This window comes from Sciurus carolinensis, chromosome 2 (assembly GCF_902686445.1).
Source record: "Sciurus carolinensis chromosome 2, mSciCar1.2, whole genome shotgun sequence".
Classification (NCBI taxonomy): domain Eukaryota; kingdom Metazoa; phylum Chordata; class Mammalia; order Rodentia; family Sciuridae; genus Sciurus; species Sciurus carolinensis.
Genome location: NC_062214.1, coordinates 48,006,350 through 48,027,663, shown reverse-complemented (window position 1 = coordinate 48,027,663; position 21,314 = coordinate 48,006,350). Strand labels below are relative to the sequence as shown.

At 39.7% G+C, this 21,314-nt stretch overlaps 1 protein-coding gene across 1 annotated transcript; it reads right to left on the bottom strand.

The window, feature by feature from the left end:
• Positions 1 to 5,435: 5,435 nt before the first annotated feature.
• LOC124974616 (cystatin-13-like) lies at positions 5,436 to 19,630 on the bottom strand. The gene is made up of 3 exons (XM_047537757.1): positions 19,403 to 19,630; positions 11,880 to 11,993; positions 5,436 to 5,519 (listed from the first exon to the last, which is right to left on the bottom strand). The coding sequence occupies exons 1-3, from the start codon at positions 19,628 to 19,630 to the stop codon at positions 5,436 to 5,438; spliced, it is 426 nt and encodes a 141-aa protein (XP_047393713.1).
• Positions 19,631 to 21,314: the final 1,684 nt, after the last annotated feature.

Below are 21,314 nucleotides of genomic sequence, written 5' to 3'. Positions count from 1 at the left end.
AGACAACAAGCCACTCAGGAAGGCATGAAGGTGTAATATAGACTCACAGAGTAGACAACAGAGGCAGAGGGTTGGAGCAGGTTAAAGATGCAGGATAAGGTGTGGCAGAGCTAGGTTGGGCTTCTGGTCTTCAGGGACAGGAAGCTCCCAGATCCCATGGTTCTGGGAGAACTCAGGAAAGTTCATCAAGTTTCACAGCAAGGCAAGGGTGTTCAGTATCCTTGTGGCCTTTGTCCCCCATGGCACAGGGTTAGGAGGGTCCACCATAGGGTGGGGTCTCAGCTGGACCAGCACAACTGAGGCCTGGCTCCTGTCCTCACCTTTCACAGATTCCTCATGGATGCTCCCTCTGTCCTGCAGGTCTAGGAAGAGAAGTGTGCACAAGCTCACAGCTGTGAGCCTGAAGGAGGCACCCCTCATGCCCACTCTCAGTCTGCAATCAGACCTCTGACCCAGGTCACACCTGTTTCTAACTGTGCTCAGGAGAAAGTGATCTGGTACTGAATACATGCATTGTTTCTTTCCCTACCCCCATCTCTTTCCCTGATTCCCTCTCCCTGTGTGGGATTCTAAGGTCATCTTTACCAAGGCCCATGCCCACAGTGGCTGGGTTCTACTTGTCTTCCTCTGACTCTCTGTGAGGAGACTTCACTGCCAAGGGAGCAGGGCCAAAGCTACAAAGCAAGAAGGAAGAGATGTCTGACAGCCATCATCTCTTGATAAGACATCACCTCAGGTCCCTCCCTGAGTAGCAGGTACAGGAGAGGTTGTGTCACCTACCTGACCCCAACCCCTCAGGCTGTTGATTTTCAGTCAGGTTCTCATCATGTTCCATGAACCCCATGCAGGTGAACATTCTCTGCATCAACATTTGTTCTTTCCCCTTATCTTTTTTTCATCTCTGTTCCTCCTTGCCTCACTATCTTCCAGTAACACCTCTTGGATCTTGTGTCCTCATTTCAGTATCTGGTCTTAGGCATCTTAATAAAGGTTCCTCTACTTCATGAAGGCAGCAGGGAGCTGGCATGACTGAAACTTGGGTTAGAAGACCCACCCTCACTCCCTCCCTTTGTTCATCCTTTCCAACCCAGCCTGCCTGGTTCCTGTCTCTTCCTACCTCCTGGATAGGAGCTGAATTGAACAGCTATGACTGGAGGTGGTGGGATCACATGGTGAAGGAAGAGAGTATAAGAGCAGAAAGGAGGCCCAGAGGGAGTAGATGTGACCCAGCAAACGAAATTTAAGGGCTGGATGTATGTCCAGTAAACTCTTCTAGGAGCTAAGGCTAATAAGGGTAAAGGCAGGGGTTCCCAGTGCCTGCACCATGTCATGTCCACCTGGAAGGAGTGCTGTTCTGGGCAGTGATGCTGCTACTCTCAGTCTTCCAGCTCCTGGTGACTCAAGCCAGGCATTCCCTAGAGGATAAGGAAAGTAAAACAAAATCTCTTGGTTCTTAACCTCCCTGCCACAGTGGAGTTTGCCTTGTACATATTCAACTTTCAGAGCAAAGACAAATATGACTATAGGCTGGTGTGTGTCATGAGTTCCTCAAGGGACCAGGTAGGTGACACAACCTCTCCTGCACCTGCTACTCAGGGAGGGACCTGGGGTGGTGTCTTCTCAAGAAGTCTTTATTCGTATATAGTACATATTCAGGTAAAATACAACCTGATCAAGTCAGTTTCAGTTTTTATAAAAGTTTTAAATTAGCATATTTAAATGGAGTAAAGTCTGTTGAACACTATATACATGTATGTATGAATACATATGTATATGTACACATATATGTATAAAATTCAGTCTTCATGATTTGTGTGACATTTTTAAAAAGACAAAGACTTCAAATGAAGTCAAAAAGGAAATAAAACCAGGGAACAAACAAGAAAAGCAACAACCTAGGTCCATAATAATTAAGTGAGAAGTAAATCAAAGAAATTTATCTATGTGCAAAAAGCAGCACATATATAAACAGAGAAAGGAGATCAGGAATTGGGTCAGTGCTGATTCAAGGAGCAATCCCATGCCCCCATCAGTACCAAGAACCACTGTGACCTCGGCTCCTCTTCTCTGATTTCTGCCTACTCTAGGCTCCTGGGTGTGTCTCCACGAAGCACATTAACATTATCAGAAAGTTCCTCTGGTCATTCTTATTCCTAAAAATGTTCTCCTTTTTATGGAATTGCTATGGAATGCCATCAGGAATGCAATGTTCAGCTCCTAATGGTGCACTTCTAGTCTTCGGGTTGGACACTGTTCTTCCCTCTTCAGCACCAAGAAATCCAAAATAAGGGCAGTAGGACTCCACACTCACCCATGGCAGCTCATGTGCAGTATCTTGACTGGTCTGCTGCTCAGAGCTTCTCTGATTGGAGTCTGATCTGTGGGATCTTTGGTTCTGGCAGTCACAGAATCAATTTATTGGACTGGGAAAAATGGATGGATGGGATAGAAGGAAATGGCATGGAGTAAAATAGAATGGCATGGGAAGTAGTGAAAATACACATGGAGAAGCAATTTGAAATAAGAGCAGACTTTGTTTCCTGGAACTCTGGTGTCCTTGTGTAGCAGTACCACTGGATGGCATTTTTCATGCTGTAGATCAGGTGAAAGTATTATTTGTGCTCTAGCTCAAGTGAAAATATTGACAACATTTCATATTTGGTTTGGGGACTGAGATTATCCATCAAACACTTGGGGAACCATCACCCTGCCTAGTACTAGGTATTGTCCTCTGGGAATGCAGTTGTAGGTTCAGATGCCTGCCGAATGAAGCTGGGGTCTCACTGTGGTAGAGATGCTGGGGTTGGAGATGTGTGATTATTAATGATTATGACTCAGCCTGCATCTTACTTAGGATGTCTGCCGGGTCCACTTGCTCTTTGCTCTTAATTCTCCAAACTAGGGAGGCACTCATGCCACTGTACTTCCCCACTGACTAGAGCACATGGCCTTCAGACTGCCCAAGTCCACCTTGGTCCTAGAGCAAAGAATGCCCCTTGTTTGGTCTCCATCTCTGTATTCCAATCAAAGAACTCCTCAGAGCAGATCTTATTTAGGAGGCCAAACTTTGTTATCCAAGGCTTGATACTGATGGTAAAGAAGCAGGTAAGGCATTGAGGAAACAATCAGAAAGAACAGTGGGCGAAGGGAGCTGAAGAATCTCATAACTCACTGTGAACACAAGATCTTACCTCAACCTTGCTAATTACCGGGGCTGGGGGCCTGAGGATGTAGCTCTGTCCTCAGGTGTGACTCACTCATCTTACCGCTGAGCTGATCCATGTGTTCAGCATGACCTGAACCAAGGGCACTTGCATTATGCTACTTTGTCTGCACACATTCCCTTAGGTGGATCAAGAGGTAGTTCTGGTGAAATTCATGTACCCAAGAGCAGGAAGAGGACTCTTTGTCCTGGCAGGAGCTGCTCTTGAACTTATGCAAGAGTTAAAACATTGGTTAATGCTCTGACAAGAGGGTTTACCTAGGTGGGGTAGTATTAATTGGATATCACAAGGTGATATCTGCTCACCTGAAGCACATACTGCAGCTCATTACGGTGCAGGGCACGGCCTGGGAGGAAGGACAGCAAAGCCCGTCTTCAGCTTCCGCCCACTTCAGGCTTTAGATCACTCTCTGAGGACTCTGAAATCTGCATCCTCAGGTAAAAGTGATGTCAGAGCACTGCAAGGCTAATTTAGAACCTGACCCTGTTCAGCGCTGTCTCTGCCTGGCCTCCACCTGCACATCAATGCTGTAGTCTCCATATCTAGATTTTGGAAAGTGACTCCTTTTGCTCATGTTGTCCTCCACATCACCTCAGCCCACCACACATGCATACATACATGCATGCACAAGTACGTGCACGCACACACACACAAATCATGGTGTGCCAATAGCCAGATTGTGGAACCAACCTAGATGCCCTTTGATTGAAGAATGGATAAAGAAACTGTGGTATATGTATATAATGGAATATTACTCAGCCATAAAAATAATAAAATTATGGCATTTGCAGACAAATGGATGAAATTGGGGAATATCTTGCTAAGTGAGATAAGCCAATCTCAAAAAACTAAAGGATGAATGATCTTGCTGATAAGCGGATGATGACACATAATGGAGGGTGGGAGGGGGGCAAGAATGGAGGAAGGAGGGACTGTATAGAGGGATAAGAGGGGTGCGGGGGGAGAAAAAAATAACAGAATGAATCAAAAACTATTACCCTAGGTAAATGTATGATTACAAAATCAGTATACCTCTACTTCAGGTACAAATTGAGAAACAAGACGTATCCCATTTGTTTACAATTAAAATGAATTTTAAAAAATCATGGTGTGCTTCAGGATAGCCTCCAGTAAATCTCATGCTCTTATACAGTCCCTGCCCACATTGAGTCAGGGCTGATCTCAGTGTCCAATAAGATAAGGAGAAGTCTATGGCATTTGATATCTATGGTCATCAAGGGCATGTGACTTCCATCTTGGTCTCTGGGAACATTGTCTGGATGAAGCCTGTCACCATATCAAGACTCAACCTTGTGGCTAGGCCTGCATGGGTGAGAACAGAGACCTCTGATCAATAGCCACTGACAACCTGCAGCCACCTAAATAAGCCATCTTTGAAGTGGGTTTTCCAGTCAATTAAACCTTAAAATGATGGCAGTATAGTCAATGTCTGAGTGTAATATCATGAGAGGTGAATTCTAGAACCACTCAGTCAAGTCCAGTCACCTCCAGATGCCTGGTTCTCAGATGCCATGAGATAAATAAATTTCTTAAGCCACTAATAGACTGACTGATTCCTCAAACAGAATTAGATGACGGATATATTCAACTGCAGACACACACACACACACACACAGAGCGAGAGAGAGAGAGAGAGAGAGGGGAGAGAGAGAGAGAGAGAGATTACTCTCCAGGCACCATTACTCTTGTACTTTTCTACTTCAACTTGAAACCAACTCAAATCTCCAAATGGACTATCTGTATTTCTAATTGTTCTTGGGTTTGTAACCGAGGGTTCCTAAGCCTTTGAGTTCTGTCCAGAAGTCCTGAGCAAGATGTCTGTTGAAATCCGTGACTGGCCACTCTCCAGGTAGTCAGAGTTTCTGAAACTTATACAAATATCCACCATGCTTGAGGCAGTTGAAACTAATTTTCCAGGAAATGTTGTCAGTGGAAGGTAATTTGTACTCAGAGCTTGGTGAGGTATAGAAAGTTTGTCTCTGCTAGTAGAGGAAGTTGCCACCAAGAACAGGTTGCCCATCCCTTTAAAAATCATCACACATTCTCAGTATCAGCCCTTGAAAAACACACCAAAAAAAAAAAAAAGGCCACAAAAAGAAGCCAAGGATCAACTGTGGTGTTCAAATGTCTTGCAAGTGCCTTTATTTCTTTAAAATGGAAATGACTGTGGCAGAATGTGCTAGATGATAATTAGACATCTTCGCATTTTTTCTTCAGCATGCTGAGTTCAAATTTCCATGGTTTGGATCTAACAATGAAAGTGCAAATATATACCTAAAAGAAACAAAACGAACCATTAGCTTGTATGCAAGCAAAAAGGGAAAAGGAGGAGGAAAAATAGGCATTCCTATTTTCCAGTCCCAGGATTTGGCTCAGGAAAGCTAAGATGCTGACTGAATCAGCAATGCTCACCAGAGTCCACAGACTCTGAACCTTAGGCTGAAGTGCCAGCCTCACTCGGTAGAATGGGTCCTCAGTTCATGCCCCTGTGGTCTTAGATACCATAACTGTGAGTTCATTTGCTCAAAGAGAGCAAGGGTCTGAGACCAGGAACTGCTTATCCTTGGGAAATCCCTGTGTCCAGCCACACTAACTTTCCCGTAGCCCATGGAGACCCCATGCTTCCCTGAGGCCTACTGCATCCTACCCTGGGGAAGCAATGTAACAAGAATAGTGCAGGAGCCAGGCATGTTGGCACACACCTATAATCCCAGCAACTCAGGAGGATGAGGCAGGAAGATTGCAAGTTCAAAGTCAGCCTCAGCAACTGAGAGAGGTCCTAAGCAACTTAGCAAGATTCTGTCTCAAAATAAAAAATAAATAAAAGGACTGGGGATGTGGCTCAGGGGTTAAGCACCTCTGGGTTCAATTCCCACTACAGAAAGAAAGAAAGAAAGAAGAAAGAAAGAAAGAAAGAAAGAAAGAAAGAAGAAAGAAGAAAGAAAGAAAGAAAGAAAGAAAGAAAGAAAGAAAGAAAGAAAGAAAGAGGGAGGGAGGGAGGGAGGGAGGGAGGAAGAAAGGAAGGAAAAAAAAGAAAGGAAGGAAAAGAAAAAAGGAGAAAAAAGAGAAAAAAGGAGGAGGAGAAAGAAGAAGAAGAGTAGTAGAACAGGATCCTGCATACTTCAGAAAGTTGAGTCAAAATTTGGCCAGAGATCAAGAAAACAGCTTGTAGCTGGAGAGCTGGGTAGAGATACACAGATCTAGTCCCATGTCCTGCAGAAGGAATGGTCCTTCTAGTCACAGTGTGAATAAGCACACTTGTTTCCTTCTTGTCTCTCCTAAAATCTTCATTTAGTTAGAATAAAAATATAAAAATACTTCCAAGACATCAAGGTGAACATGAATGACAGCATCAAGTAGAGGTAAAATTGCATAAGATATAAAGGTGTAGGAACAGTTTGAGAGGTAAAATAAGAAAAGCCACATGCAACCCAGACAGTTAATAAAGACCAGAGTCTTGTCTGCTGGGTACAGAGGGAGAGGAAAAACGTCCAGAACTGGTAAGCTGTGATTGGTGGTGGGAAGGAGATAGTGGATGCTGGGCTTATCAGAGGATTAACTAATTAACTGAATAATTTCTGGACCAACCAAGGAAGAAGAACTGAAGAAAAAAAAAAAACAATAACTGAGATCAATCCTAGAGGGTAGTTGTGCAAAATAGATTAAAAGTCCTTATGAGGCAGAAAAATATTGGATAAATAATTCAACTTCCAGAATTTGCCTAAAAGGAAACAATAATTGGATATACACACAAATAGAAATTTTAAAGATTATTTTTATTACACTGTTCTGTTTATGTATTGTTTCTTTCTTATTAGAGCATTATAGCTATATATAGCTGGGTTCATCCCAACAAAATCATACATGCATGGAATTGGACACACTCCATTTCAGTCCTTATTTCTCCTCACTCCCCCCTCCTGATCACCCCCTGCACTCCACTGATCCTCCCCTTGCTCATTCATTTATTTATCCTTGATTGGTGCTTTCCACACACATAAAAATATCACAATGTTCTTAATAGCTAAACCTTGGTGGGGAGGAAAACTTAAGTAACTTATCCTTGGTGATTGACTAAATAATATGTGGAAGCACCATAAAATGAAATCAAGTAGTTCATTACACCATGTTCCCAAGTAATTTTATAGTTTTGAAGGTGCTTATTTTTTATTATTAAACAAAACCTAGATTTATGAAACAGTGTTCATAAATGGGATGTCGCTCAGTGGTATAGCGCTTGCCTGGCATGTACAAGATCCTGGGTTCAATACTCAGCACTGAAAAGAAGAGAGAAAACTAGAATATATAAAAATACATTGGCAATGGTAAGCATTACATAAGGGTATTATTGATTTCAGTATACTTAATATTTTTTAAAATTTCCAAATTTTCTACATTAATTTCTCTAGGTCAATAGCTATTTAAAATAACATCAAGTTTTGAAGTTTATTTTCCAAGGATCCCAGATTTTTAGCCTTCTGAAATCCAATACAATATATAGCCCACGGAAACCATTAAGTTCAAATCTACAGGAGCTCTGTAGATGAAAAGGAAAGGTTCATGTACAACGATGAGGACAGAAAAGAACCACCCTCATGACCAAAAGGGGATGCAAGTGAATTTCTTGTAACACAAAACCAAGACAGTAAACTGGCCCCAGGCCCCCAAAACCTGAACTCATCCTTGATTTTCCCCTTCTCAAATCCATGGTCAATGCATCATTAAATTTTGACCAGGACTTTCATAGGCACCCAGAACCTGAGCACCTACACTAACCCAACCAAAGTCATCTCTCAACTGAGGTATTCCAGTAGACCTTAGGGATTTCTACTGATCTCATGTCTCCACCTCTGCCCTAAGCCACATTTTCTCCATTGTCTCTCCAAGTTTGTACTCCTCTTGTTTCCACCTGGCATGTCTTGCAAGACTGATTTCTATGGGCTTCACCAATAGGTATCTTTGCCCTCTAATCTTGCAAAGGGGCAACATCAACCTCTAACCTCTATGGACCATGGCAATGGGCACCCTTAATTTATGCCATCTATGCTCTGGGACATGGGCACCCTCTGGCTTCAAGATGGGTTTGGTCAAGGGAATATAAAGGCAGGAAACTAAGAGGTAGGAGGAGAGTGAGGTCAGGAAATCACAGTAAATTGTCCAGGATTCTCTATCACCTAAGGCTGCAGCTCTAGTTAAGGGCCATCTGATTGCCCCAGGGAAAAGTCCTAGAAGTGAAAACTTAGAAATGTCAACACATCTCTCATCTTGGTGGAAATCAGGAAGACACAAAGTGTAATGATGAGGAGATGACATTTTTCACACATGCACATAAGAAAAAATTCATGACCCTAACACCAAGTTAGAGTTAGACAAGGCAAAGGGGAGATACAATCCATTGCATATACCACTGACAGATTATGTTGCTTTAAACATCTTGGAGAGTAAACTTGAATCTGTGAACCAAGTGTGAACAACCACATTAGCACTGATATTGTCAAGCCCCACCCACAATCTCAATTCTGGGTAGATTCTCATCCCCTGGCAATGTTCAGCAGGCATCAGGACTTTGAGTTGCATTGCTGCTAAAAGTGAAAAGCTGAAAACATTCCAAAGCTGCCAAAATAGGGCAATGACTAAACACAATGTCATATAGTCATGTGATAGCTTAATATATGATTAATAAAGAAAACCTAATAGTGATGCAAAAAAAAAAAATTTTGGACAACTCCCATATATATCAATTGGTCCAAGAAGTCATTTGGCCTAAATAAATAATAGCAAATTGTACCTACATGAATAAATCTGAAAGCATGGGAAGCGAAAAAAAAAACAAGAGAAAGTTCCAAAGTCTTATCAATTTTGAAAAACATACAAAACTCTACATACATAGTTTTCTTTTTTTAAGTTTTTAAACCTGGGTAACAATGTTACTCACCAATTTTGGAAGACTGGTTATCTTTGAGAGGGAAAGTGAACTGTATGTATAACATTTTACTTCTTAAAATAAAAATTTAATAACACATTTGGTGAAAATTATCAGAATGTTAGGAGGCAACAAACTCTTCCAAGAACATAAAGAAAAGAAAGTCCTTGTACATTGTAGGTGGAAATGTTGATCGATGTAGCCCTCATGGAAAACAGTATGGAGGTTCCCCCAAAATTCAAAATAGATCCATCAGGTGACCCAGCAATCTCTGGAAATGAAATCACCACTTCATAAAGATACTTGTACTCCTGTGTTTACTGAAGCATTATTCACAATAGCCAAGATATGAAAAAAAGCTAATGTATACCAGTGGATGAATGGGTAAGAAAATCATGGTATATAAAGACAATGGAATATTATTTAGACTTTAAAAAGGAGATTCTGCCATTTTCTACAACATGTATGGATCTGGAAGACATTCTAAGCAAATAAGTCAGACACAGAAAGAAAAATGTTGGAATGATCACTTATATACAGAAATAGAGAATACAACCATGGTTACCCAGAAGTAGGGAAGAAATAGGGAGGCAAAGGTTAGAAGTTACAAAAATAGCAGAAATGTAGGGTGAACAAGTCTAGAGAGTTAGTGTACAATGTGAGGATTATAGTTTTTAAATTGAACTTTATTTATAACTGACTTTACTTATATCATGAAAAGAAAAATGGATATGTAAAATAATGGACATGTTAATTTGTTTCACTATAGTATCAAATTTACTATCTATATAATATCATATGAGCTACCTTAAACATAAACAATAAGATCAATCTTAAAAATAAATAAAAATAAGAAATAGTTTAAATTAACATGATAAAATGATAATAGTTGCAAAATCTGTGTGAACATGATAAAATGATAATAGTTGCAAAATCTGTGTGATAGGCACATGGGTGTTTAATATACTATTCTCAGTACCTACATAAATTTTTTTAAAGTGTTACTTTTTAAAGCTATTTCTAGTAGCTGATAATAAGAATTCACTCTCTAGATGTAGCTGTTCACTTGAATTTTGGCATCCTCCTGTGACATCTACTATTCATTAAAATATTTTTTAATTGGAGCTTGTCTGAGTCATTTTTGGCAACTACTCAGCTTCCATTATCTATGCCTAACCATATCTCATGCCAGATTTAGATTTATGCAAAATATGCAAAAATACAGAAGGCACAGAAATATAATGTATATAAATATTTTTAAAGTAGCTTCACTCATAAAAGTGAAAAATTGGAAATAACCAATGAGAAGATTGCCAAGACAAATGTTTTTGAAAAGATAGTGTAGATCAGCAGTTATTAAAAGGAAAAAAGGAAAGAGAAGAAAGGCTTTATCAGTGTATGTATATTTATAGTGAAATAATCTTGAAACTGTCTACACAAATGGTATTTAGCCCTGGTAACTCCTGAGCAGGGAACAGAGTTGGGACAACATCAAGGGCCCAAAGGGGCACACCATCACTTTCATTTCTCTAAAATGAGAGTTCATTTTTAGACAATATTTATGTTACTTGAAAAGATTAAATCTAAACAAAAAAAAATGTCCCTGACAATGAAACACGAAGAGAGTAAGGAAATGTCTGATTAAGGCTGGTCCCTTTGTGCCAGTCCCCATCTGACCACAAGGTCTGGCAAGACCTCTATGCAACTGGGATTGCCCCTCACCTCTAACATGAAGAAGTAGAAGACTGACAGGAAGCCATGCTGGCATAAGGGGTCACTGGTCAGGGAGACTTGTGCCCTCCAAGCCTCCAGGACTTCCACCTGGCAGCTGGACTATGGGAATCAATCAAGCATTCCTCCTTGTCTTCCCTGCTTGGAAACAACCACAAGCTTGTGGAGTCCTGTGCTGAGAGGAATCCTCTTTCAAGGACTTTGGCGACTGGGGGTGGTCATGCCTGGAGGAGATAGTCTACTTAGATGGCTTCCATCCATTCCTTCTCTGCCAGTACTGTAGCAGGGTCTTCCTAAGTGTTCTTAGAAGTTCTTTAATATGTGAACTCCCTTGGGACATCACTGGTTTGGTTAAGATTTCCCAGGTTTTAGCAATGAAAGGTCCATATCCCAGGGAATACCTAGGTCCTGAACAGGACAATAGGTCACTCTACAAGAGACCTGAGCAGAGAGCTTGCTCATTCCCTGGCACCAGATCTGAGCAAACCACTCATCTGGAACATTCCTGCTCCAGCACACACAACCGCACAGGGATTAGTAGTTGAACAGCAGAACCCAACCTAGATTGCAAAACAGTGAGAATTAATGAGTTGGTTTTGCTTTGCTCTTAGTCCATAGGTGTATGTGTATGTGAGAGACAGAGAGTGTATGTGTGAGTGTATTGAAGGGGTCGGGGAGATTAGTAATAATAACAGATCATAGAAACAGTGCTCCAGGTCTAAATCCTGGCCGTCCTTGGTCATGAATATGCTCAAAACTGGTCATGAATATGCTCAAAGTAGAGGTCTGGGGTTGTGGCTCAGTGGTGAAGCACTTGCCTAGCACATGTGAGGCCCTGAATTAGATCCCCACCACAGCAAACAAATAAATATGCAACGAAAAGGGAACTCGAACATAAAATAGAATTGATCCAATCAGTTTTCTTCACCTGGTACACAAATCTAACTGGGGCCATCACTCCCTTTGTCTTGGCCACATACCTTTTGCATTTCAGGATTTTGTTGAAATAAGCAGTTTTCATTTTCTCCTGAAGTTTTTTTGCACATTGTTCGTGCAATTTTGGCTTCAATATAGTACTCCAAACTATCTGTTACCTGTCAATGAGTAATAAAAAATAAATATTAGAAAACTATCAAATTATCACCTCTGGTAAACAAGCATGCTAATTGGCTGCACAGGGCAAGAATGTCTCCTTGTCTTTTCTCTCTTCTACATGTCCTTGCCAGAAGTTTAGGAATAATTTGGAGGGATTCTTATCTTTATATCTTTTTCTCTCTCAATATGGTATTTAATTTTAAAGTAATGGCAGTTGTCCCCAGGATAAAGCAAGAAAACTATTCCCAAAAAGATATCCCACTAGGAAAGTTAAAAGTTTACTTATTGGAACTTGAAAAATAACAGTTTGTAGTATCTTCACCTCCAATCAATAGATATTGAGGGAATATTGACATGTTCTAGAACAGAAGCTTCCATAGAGTCAATTTCAGTAATCCATACCATAGTGCATGTATGTAGACTCTCAAAGCCCTACTTCCTAGATATCCTACCAGCCCCCAGTCAATCCTCCATCTACCCAAGGAGGGCCTCTTGGAGAGATATAGTTATGAAACAGAAAATGTAGATTTTCTTATTATTGAGAAAGATGCAACAACCATCATATGTCCCAGCTATCCCACTCCTTGGTATTTATTTTAAAAAAGAAAAAAAAAACTAAAATCAGTATACTCTATTGACACGAATGTACTAGTGTTTACAGCAGGACAGTTCACGATAGCCAAACTATGGAACCAGCCCTTAACAGATTAATGGATAAAGAAACTGTAGTATGTATACGTGATGGAGTATTACTCAGTCATAAAGAAGAATAAAATATAGCATTTGCTGGCAAATGGATGGAAATGGAGCATATCATGATAAGCGAAACAAGCCTCAGAAAGTCAAGGGTTAAATGTCTTCTCATATGCAGAAGCTAGAGACAAAAAAAAGGAACAAAAAAGGTATCTCACAAAAATAGAAGGGAGACCAATAGAGTAGAGAATGGGATCAAGAAAGAGGGAGGAAAGGAAGGGAGGGCATGAGGAGGTACTGAGGAATGAAATGAACCAAATTATGATACATCTATGTACAAATATACCACAATGAATTCCCACTTGCATGTATAATTATAATGCACCAGTATTTTTTTTAAACCCCGGAAAATAGAAGAGGGACATAATAAGAAAAACAAGGTCAAGGAGACTTAAGGGAGTGAACATTTTAAAGAGAATGACCAATAAACAGTAATTAAGCCCAAAATTATTAGAGATAAATCAGAAAATATAATAAACATTTTAGAAATTCTGGGAAAATTGTCTGGGCACTGAATAAAATGAGCATATCAGGCAGAATTCTAATATGCCCCCAAAGTCCCAACCTTGCTGTCCCTGCCCTATAAGACACCTAGGACTGTGAAAATGGCAGATTTCATCCATTTCTAAGGCGTAGCTAACTTTAAGATGGATAAGGTAGACTTGACCTCATCATATGAGACCTTTAAACCTGGGGTTAGTATGAAGGCAAATGAAATGAAAAACAAAAAGTCTCAAAAAGTTAAAAAAAAAGGGGGGGGGAGTACTGGGGATGTGGCTCATTGGTTAAGTGCCTCTGGGATCAATCCCTGGTACCAAAAAGTACAAAACAAACAAACAAAAATTAATTAAATAAACACCTTTTTGAAGGAAAAAAAAAGAGTGAACAAACTGTTGCTAAATGCAACAGAATATGTGAAACTCATGAACATAATAATAAATAATACATAACATAGGATTCCTTTGTTTCAAGTTCAAAGAGCAAGTAAAATTTTGCTGTTAAGGAATGCAGGTTTAGGCAATGCTGACAGTAAAGTCCACTGTTGGGGAAGGGCAGGCGTGAGAGGCATGCAGGACTCACAGCAGAGCTATCGTGTTCTTTCTAGAATATGCTGGGAAAATTTCATGCATACTCCCTTTATGATTTGTTTTGCTTGACATTTCTACTTTATGAACTTTTCTATATTTTTGTTGATTTCAAACCAAAAAGATTTTAAAGAAGAAATGTGCATTCTTATTTTTCATTTTTTTATTTATTTGTTCTAGTTAGTTGTACATGACAGTAGAATGCATTTATACATTTTGATAGATCAAATATAAATGAAGTGTAATCTCTCATTTTTCTGATTATATGTATTGCAGGATGACATCAATCATGCAGTCATACATGTACATGAGGTAATAATATCAATTTCACTCTAGTATCATTCCTTCCTTCATACTCCTTCCCCTCCCTTCACTCCCCTCTACCTAATATAAAGTAATTCTATTCTTCCCTACCCCCCACCTTATTGTGAATTCGTTTCTACATATCAGAGAAAACATTCAGTCTTTGGTTTTGGGTGTTTGGCTTATTTCACTTAGCATGATATTCTCTAACTCCAGTGTTTTGGTTTGGTTTGGTGGTGGGGATTGAAGACACTAACCATGCAGGCACATAATCTGTCACTGAGCTACACCTTCAGTCCTCAAAGGACATCAGGTTAAGCAAAATAAAACAAAAGCAGAAAGACAAGTATCACATTTTCTCTCATATGTGGAAATCTGGGGGGTAAAAAACGACCTGAAAGTAGAAGAAAGACTATTTGGGAATCACCAGAGAAGTGGATGAGTAGGGAGACCAAAGAGGGAAAGAGAGGGTAGAAGGGAGGATGGATATGATCAATGCACAATCTGCCCATCTATGGAAATGTCACAGTGAAACTCAGAGTATACAACATGTGTTAATAACAAAAGAAGAATAACATAGAGGACTTAGTCTGTTTTGTGCTGCTAAAACAGACTAAGTGATTTATAAAGAATAGATATTTATTTCTTAAAATTCTGGAGACTAAGTAGTCCAAGGTTAAAGACCTGCAACTGATGAGGGACTTCTCACTCTGAGAGTCACTCATAGTGGATGAATGAGGGCAAAAGAATGCACAAGAGAGAAAGGACAAGCCCTTGCATAATCAGCATCAATCCAAACATGATGGAAACACCTAACACTTGGGCCTACCTTCCAACAGTGTTGAACTAGGAATAAGTTTCCAACACATGCTTTTGATGGGGGACATATTCAAACCATAGCATTTGTTCTACTCAATAGCAACTCTATGATTCTGGCCCAAGATCTGATAAACAGATCAGGGAAAGAAAATCAAGAATCCCACAATAAATTTGATATATTTAAATATTTAGTCTATGGTGTGTTGACTTTTCAAAACATAGAGACTCTTTAATAAAAAGGATTGAGACAATTGACTTTTTTTAAATGTAAAAATTAGATCTAGTGCTTACTCTATAAGTAAAAGTAAATGCAGGATTGATTGATGACCTAAAATTTTTAAATGTCTTAGAAGAATTACAACCATTATACTTTAAATGGAAAAGGGTGTCTTAAGACAAAACCCAAAAAACTTAAGGGAAGAAAAAACTAAATGCTATGTCAATATTTTTTCAAAATCCAGACACTATAAATAATATCAAACTACAAACAACAAAAAAGAAAGTGCAGCCAGTCGTAGTGGTGCACCCCTATAATCCCAGTGACTCAGGAGGATGAGACAGGAGGATCTCAAGTTCAAAACCAACCTAAGCAAAAGCGAGGCACTAAGCCACTTAGTAAGACCCTGTCTCTCTTTAAAATACAAAATAGGGCTGGGGATGTGGCTCAGTGGTTGAGTGTCCCTGAGTTCAAACCCTGGTACACCCCCCAAAAAAAGGAAAATGCAAAATATTGGCAGTTTATATAAAAATAATGAATTAATTTGAACAGCACATAAAGAACAACTACAATATATAAGAGCAAGACAAATGATGCAGGCAAAAAAGAAAAATCATCAAAGAAAATACATATTATCCATAAACTAAATAAAAGACACTCTATGCTTCATGGTACAGAGAAATACGAGATGATATTTTCACATCCATCAGATTGGCAATCATCTGAAAGACAAGTGAGATCTACTATTGGTGATAACAAGTGGCAAGAGATGTCCTCAGACCTGCAGCATTGACAAGAATCAGACCAGAGACCCTGCATCTTATAGAAGAAAAAGTAGGTACAAATCTTCAACTTGTTGGCTTAGGATCAGACTTCCTTAACAGGACTCCCATAGCACAAGAAATAAAAGCAAGAATCAACAACTGGGATAGATTCAAACTAAAAAGCTTTCTCTCAGCAAAGGAAACTATCAGAAATGTGAAGAGAGAGCCTACAGAGTGGGAGAATATTTTTGCCAACCATACCTCAGATAGAGCGCTAATTTCCAGAATCTATAAAGAACTCAAAAAACTCTACACCAAGAATACAAATAATCCAATCAACAAATGGGCTAAGGAAATGAACAGACACTTCACAGAAGAAGATGTACAAGTAATCAACAGATATATGAAAAAATGTTCAACATCCCTAGTAATTAGGGAAATGCAAATCAAAACTACCCTAAGATTTCATCTCACCCCAATTAGAATGGCGATTATCAAGAATACAAGCAACAATAGGTGTTGGCGAGGATGTGGTGAAAAAGGAACACTCATACATTGCTGATGGGGTTGCAAATTAGTGCAGCCACTCTGGAAAGCAGTGTGGAGATTCCTCAGAAAGCTTGGAATGGAAACACCATTTGACCCAGCTATCCCACTCCTTGGTCTATACCCAAAGGACTTAAAATCAGCATACTACAGAGATACAGCCACATCAATGTTCATTGCTGCTCAATTCACCATAGCCAGATTGTGGAACCAACCTAGATGCCCTTCAGTTGATGAATGGATAAAGAAACTGTGGCATATTTATACAATGGAATATTACTCCGCAATGAAGAATGATAAAATTATGACATTTGTAGGCAAATGGTCGAAATTGGAGAATATCATGCTAAGTGAGATAAGCCAATCTCAAAAAACTAAAGGACGAATGATCTCGCTGATAAGCGGATGAGGACATATAATGGGGGTGGGAGGGGTTAGCATTAGGTTTAGGGTTAGGTTTAGAGTTAGGCTAAGGAGAGCGGTAAGAATGAAGGAAAGAAGGACTGTATAAAGGGAAAAGGGTGGGAGGGGTGGGGGGAAGGGAAAAAAAATAAACATCATTACCCTATGTAAACGTAAAAAAATAAATAAAAAAAAATAAAAAAAAAATAAATTGATTTGATCTGTAGCATGAATGAGAATGTAGGTTCAATCCCCAATACCATAAAATAAATAATAATTTAAAACTTGATTTAGCCCTGTTGAGGGGCAATTTACCATTTTCTTGCAAATAACTCTCCTTTACCAAGGAATTCAATTTCAGAGTGTATATCATAGTGATGTGTGGACAGGAATTTTCATTGTTGCAGTTTTCCTATGGACGAATCTAATGGTTGAAATTTTTTTCCTAAGATACAGTGCAAATTATAAGTTGAATCTAAATGCACTTCCATTGATATCTGAGACATCTTAAGTGGCAAAAATATAGTGCAACAGTATAATTTAATGAATATAAAATGTACCTTTAAAATTTCCAGTAATGTGGGGCTGGGGAGATAGCTCAGTTGGTAGAGTGCTTGCCTTGCAAGCACAAGGCCCTGGGTTCGATCCCCAGCACCAAAAAAAAAAAAAAAAAAAAAAAAAATTCCAGTAATGTATATAAAATGCCTAACAAATCTAACAAATACCCAGAGGACAGCGTCATCTGTTTTTGTGGTGCCCCCAGCAACAACAAGCCAGAATGGAAATGCAAGAAATTGATTCTGCTCTCATATTTTAATTCAACAACTTCCAAATCTACTCCTAAAAATTTTCCATGACTACAGATCAAATTTCTTAACCTCAGCACCTCTGAAATTTTGGGACTGGGACCTTCTTTGTTTGGGAACTGGTCTGTATATTCTATAATGTCTAGTAGCAGTATCCCTGGCCTAAACTCACTGGATGCTTGTAGCTGCACCTCCAATTATGACAACAACAAACATCTCCAGGTATTGCAAACAATCTTCTGGGGAAGCAAAAGCAACCCCAACTGAGAAACACAGCTATATATTGACATTAAGCTGATGTTCCTTGAGTTACAATTGGGTTACATCCTTACAAATCCATTGTAAGTTGAAAATGTGTTAAATAAAAAGGGCATTTAATATAGCCAACCAAACAACTTCCCATCTTAACAACATAGTATGCTGGAGAGTGTTGGCTATCTACCTCCAGTCTCTGTGCTGCATGTCACATCACTGCATTGTGAGCTGAGTCCAGTGTCACCCTATTCACCTCTGCCACCCTTCATTCCTCAAAGTCCAGTCAGGATGACCTAATTTCCATTCCCTCAGCATACTCTTCTGCATCCTATCTCAGGCTTCTAACTAACAACATTACAATCATCTCTCAAGAAATTTAACATTCATATAAGACTCTCTTATATTACAGAGTCCATATTCAAATTTCCCCAGGCATCCCTATAAAATTCTTCATCAATTTTTCTTTCATATTCAAGAGATAATATTGGACCAGTTGTCATGTTTCCTAAGTGTCCTTTAATGTAGAATAGTTTCACAGATTTTTTCCCTTTCATTATATTAATATCTCTGAGTATAGAATGTCTGTCCCATATTATGGATTTGATTGTTCCTCATAATTACATCTGGAGCATGTATTCTGTGCAGGAATACAACATACTACATATAAGGTCATGCCCTCTCAGCACATCACATCAATGGATATGTGATGTCAATTTGTCCCAGTGTTGATGACCAGCATTTGGCAAGGGAGGCACTCAGTCCAAGTCCTGATTGTAAGGCTATCTTTTCCCCCTTTGCAACTGCAGTCATTCACCACATACTGATGTGCACTTACAAAGGTGGTCCTGTAACATTACAATGAACATGAAAAATTCCTATTGCCTAGTGACACTATAGTCATCATAGAGTCATGGCTCAGCTCTTTATTTACATGTCGGTGGTGATGCTGCTCTAAACACAATTATAATAAGCAATCCCTGCCACAATTCATCTCCAGTACTCTCACCCAGTGGTTGTAGGATTAACTGATAACCTTGCCTGAATTGATGATTATTATGATGGTTGCAAAAGGTAATTTTCTACTTATATCTTTTTTGTCACTGCTATGAATTGGTATTTTTCTGTAAAGGGCCTTCCAGGTTCCTTCTTCCAGCATCAGCTGGACTCCAAGTCACAGTCTGCTCACTGTGTTATAATCCCTCCCTGTCATTACTCATGCTGATGGTGCTCAACTTGTCCTAAACTTGGTCCCATGAAACTGACTTCTGGGCTCTGACCTCTACTTTTGGATGTAACTTTAATCAATTTCAAGTTACTTTAATGGATATTATATGTTTCATCTCCATGTCAGAATAACAAAGAATAAAATGTAGCTAGTTATTGCAAAAACTGTCTATGGACAATAGGTTCTGGCCGAGGACAGGAAATGAAACAGCAGAGAGCAAATGCTTCACCTACCTGCTCTTGGCTGTTCAGAACCTCCACCACCTTGAAGTAGTATTTATCTTCGCTGCCCTTGTTAAAGTCTTTCATGGCATACCACAGCGCCTGTTGCACATAGACATAGGATTTAGGGATGTTTTGGAATTTCCTCAAAACCTTTGGTGAGCCCCAGGCTTGGACTCTTCTGGACATAAGGACAACAGTGACCACCAGGAGCAGCAGAGCCTTGCAGAGTCTGGCCATGGTGCTTCAGTCAAGGTGTTACAGGTCAAGTTCCTTCTTGGTCAGACTTGGGCTTGGTCAGATGTGGACTTGGGGTGAGGGGTTCTACTGCCTTACTGCTGCAGAGATTCAATCACCCCACTCCTCTTGGCACTGCTATGGGCTAAAAGGAAGGAACTTCTATTAACATCTTTGGGATACTGTAATAACATAACAAGAAATACATATTTGGTCTTCAACCCCAGTTTCTGTCACACAGCACTAAAACCAGTGGAATTTCCCAAGTAATAGGGTGAAAATAGAAGAGCATTTCTTATCTATAACAAGCCCTGTTTAACCATATGAGTTTATGCTAATGAAGTGGTTCTTTCTGGCCCCCTAGATAACCTCAAGTTGGCAGCCAGTTGCCAAAGGAACCATGTGATGAAAGGATTGGAATTTTCAGTCCCACCCTTGACCTCCAGTGAGGGAGAAGGAATGGAAATGGAATTCATCATCAATGATCAGTGATTTAATCAATCATGCCTATGAAATTGAGATTCTGCAGATACCCTAAAAGATGGTTCAGAGATTTTCCAGGTTGATAAGTACACTGAGGAGCTAGGTGGAAGGGTGACACACTAGGAAACAGCCTGAAACTCCAGGTACTCCTCTTCCTTGCCCTATATGTCTCTCATCTCCATCTTTAATAAATGTCCCTTCAGAACTCATATGGAAATTTAATTGTCATTATAGCATTCTTAAGAGGTTGGACCTTCACAAGATGATTAGATCATGAGGTCTCTCTCCCCATGGATGTATCACTGGAGTAGTTTAGCTTTTGCAGGAGTGAATTGTTATAAAGGAAACTCGCTCACTCTCTCTTCTGGTAGCCAACATTTCTGCCATGTTAGGAAACAGCAGAGGCCCTCACAAGATGTAGTACCTCAGTCTTGGATTCCCTGGCCTTTAGAACCATGAACCAAATAAACTTCTATTGTCTACCATTTATCCACTCTGTGATATTCTGATATCACAATAGAAAAAGGACTAGGACGTTGCTAAACCTTAGGAGGAGATAGTGGGGACCTCCAATCTATAACCAAGGTAGACTGAAGTGTAGGCGACCTGGGGACCCTTCGCTTTTAATTGGCGTCTGAAGTCATGTGGAACTGAGTTTGAAGTTAGTGATGTCTTAGACCGACTCTGAGTAGAGTCAGGATTTAATTGAAATCCAGGACTTAATTGTACATCTAGCTGGTACCCACAGAGAATTGGAGAATTGCTTGGTGTGGACAACCCATGCATTCAGTATCAGAAGTGCTATGTGGGTTTAAAAAAAAATCCTCATAATAATTGTCTTATACGATTTTTTTCTCTCCTTCTCCAAAAAGAAGGTGAATGAGAAATCTGCAGTTACAATTCAGCACATTTTCCCCATCTCCTGTATTTCTTTTCTGGAAGGATTCATACCTTCATGCATTCACCCACATCATTTTCTTCCCTGTTGAGCAACCTCTAATCTCCTCATCTTCAAAGTCCCTCTAAATCCAAGGAAGGAGATGCCTATTTGTATTAGGCCTTTGTGAACAGGCAGCAAAAAAACACTTCAACAAGGAGAATATGGTCTCAAAACTCTTTTTATTCTCCCAGGGACATGTGTGACAATTCTCAACTAAGACTCTTTATAGTCCTCAGAACTGTATCATCAGTATTTCCCCTTTCA

Coding starts and splice junctions, on each gene's coding strand:
- LOC124974616 (XM_047537757.1), bottom strand. CDS start 19,630: ATGGCCAGACTCTGCAAGGCTCTGCTGCTCCTGGTGGTCACTGTTGTC. Junction 11,994..19,402: donor TTCTGAACAGCCAAGAGCAG/GTAGGTGAAGCA, acceptor ACTCATTGACAG/GTAACAGATAGTTTGGAGTA. Junction 5,520..11,879: donor AAAATCCTGAAATGCAAAAG/GTATGTGGCCAA, acceptor TGTTTCTTTTAG/GTATATATTTGCACTTTCAT.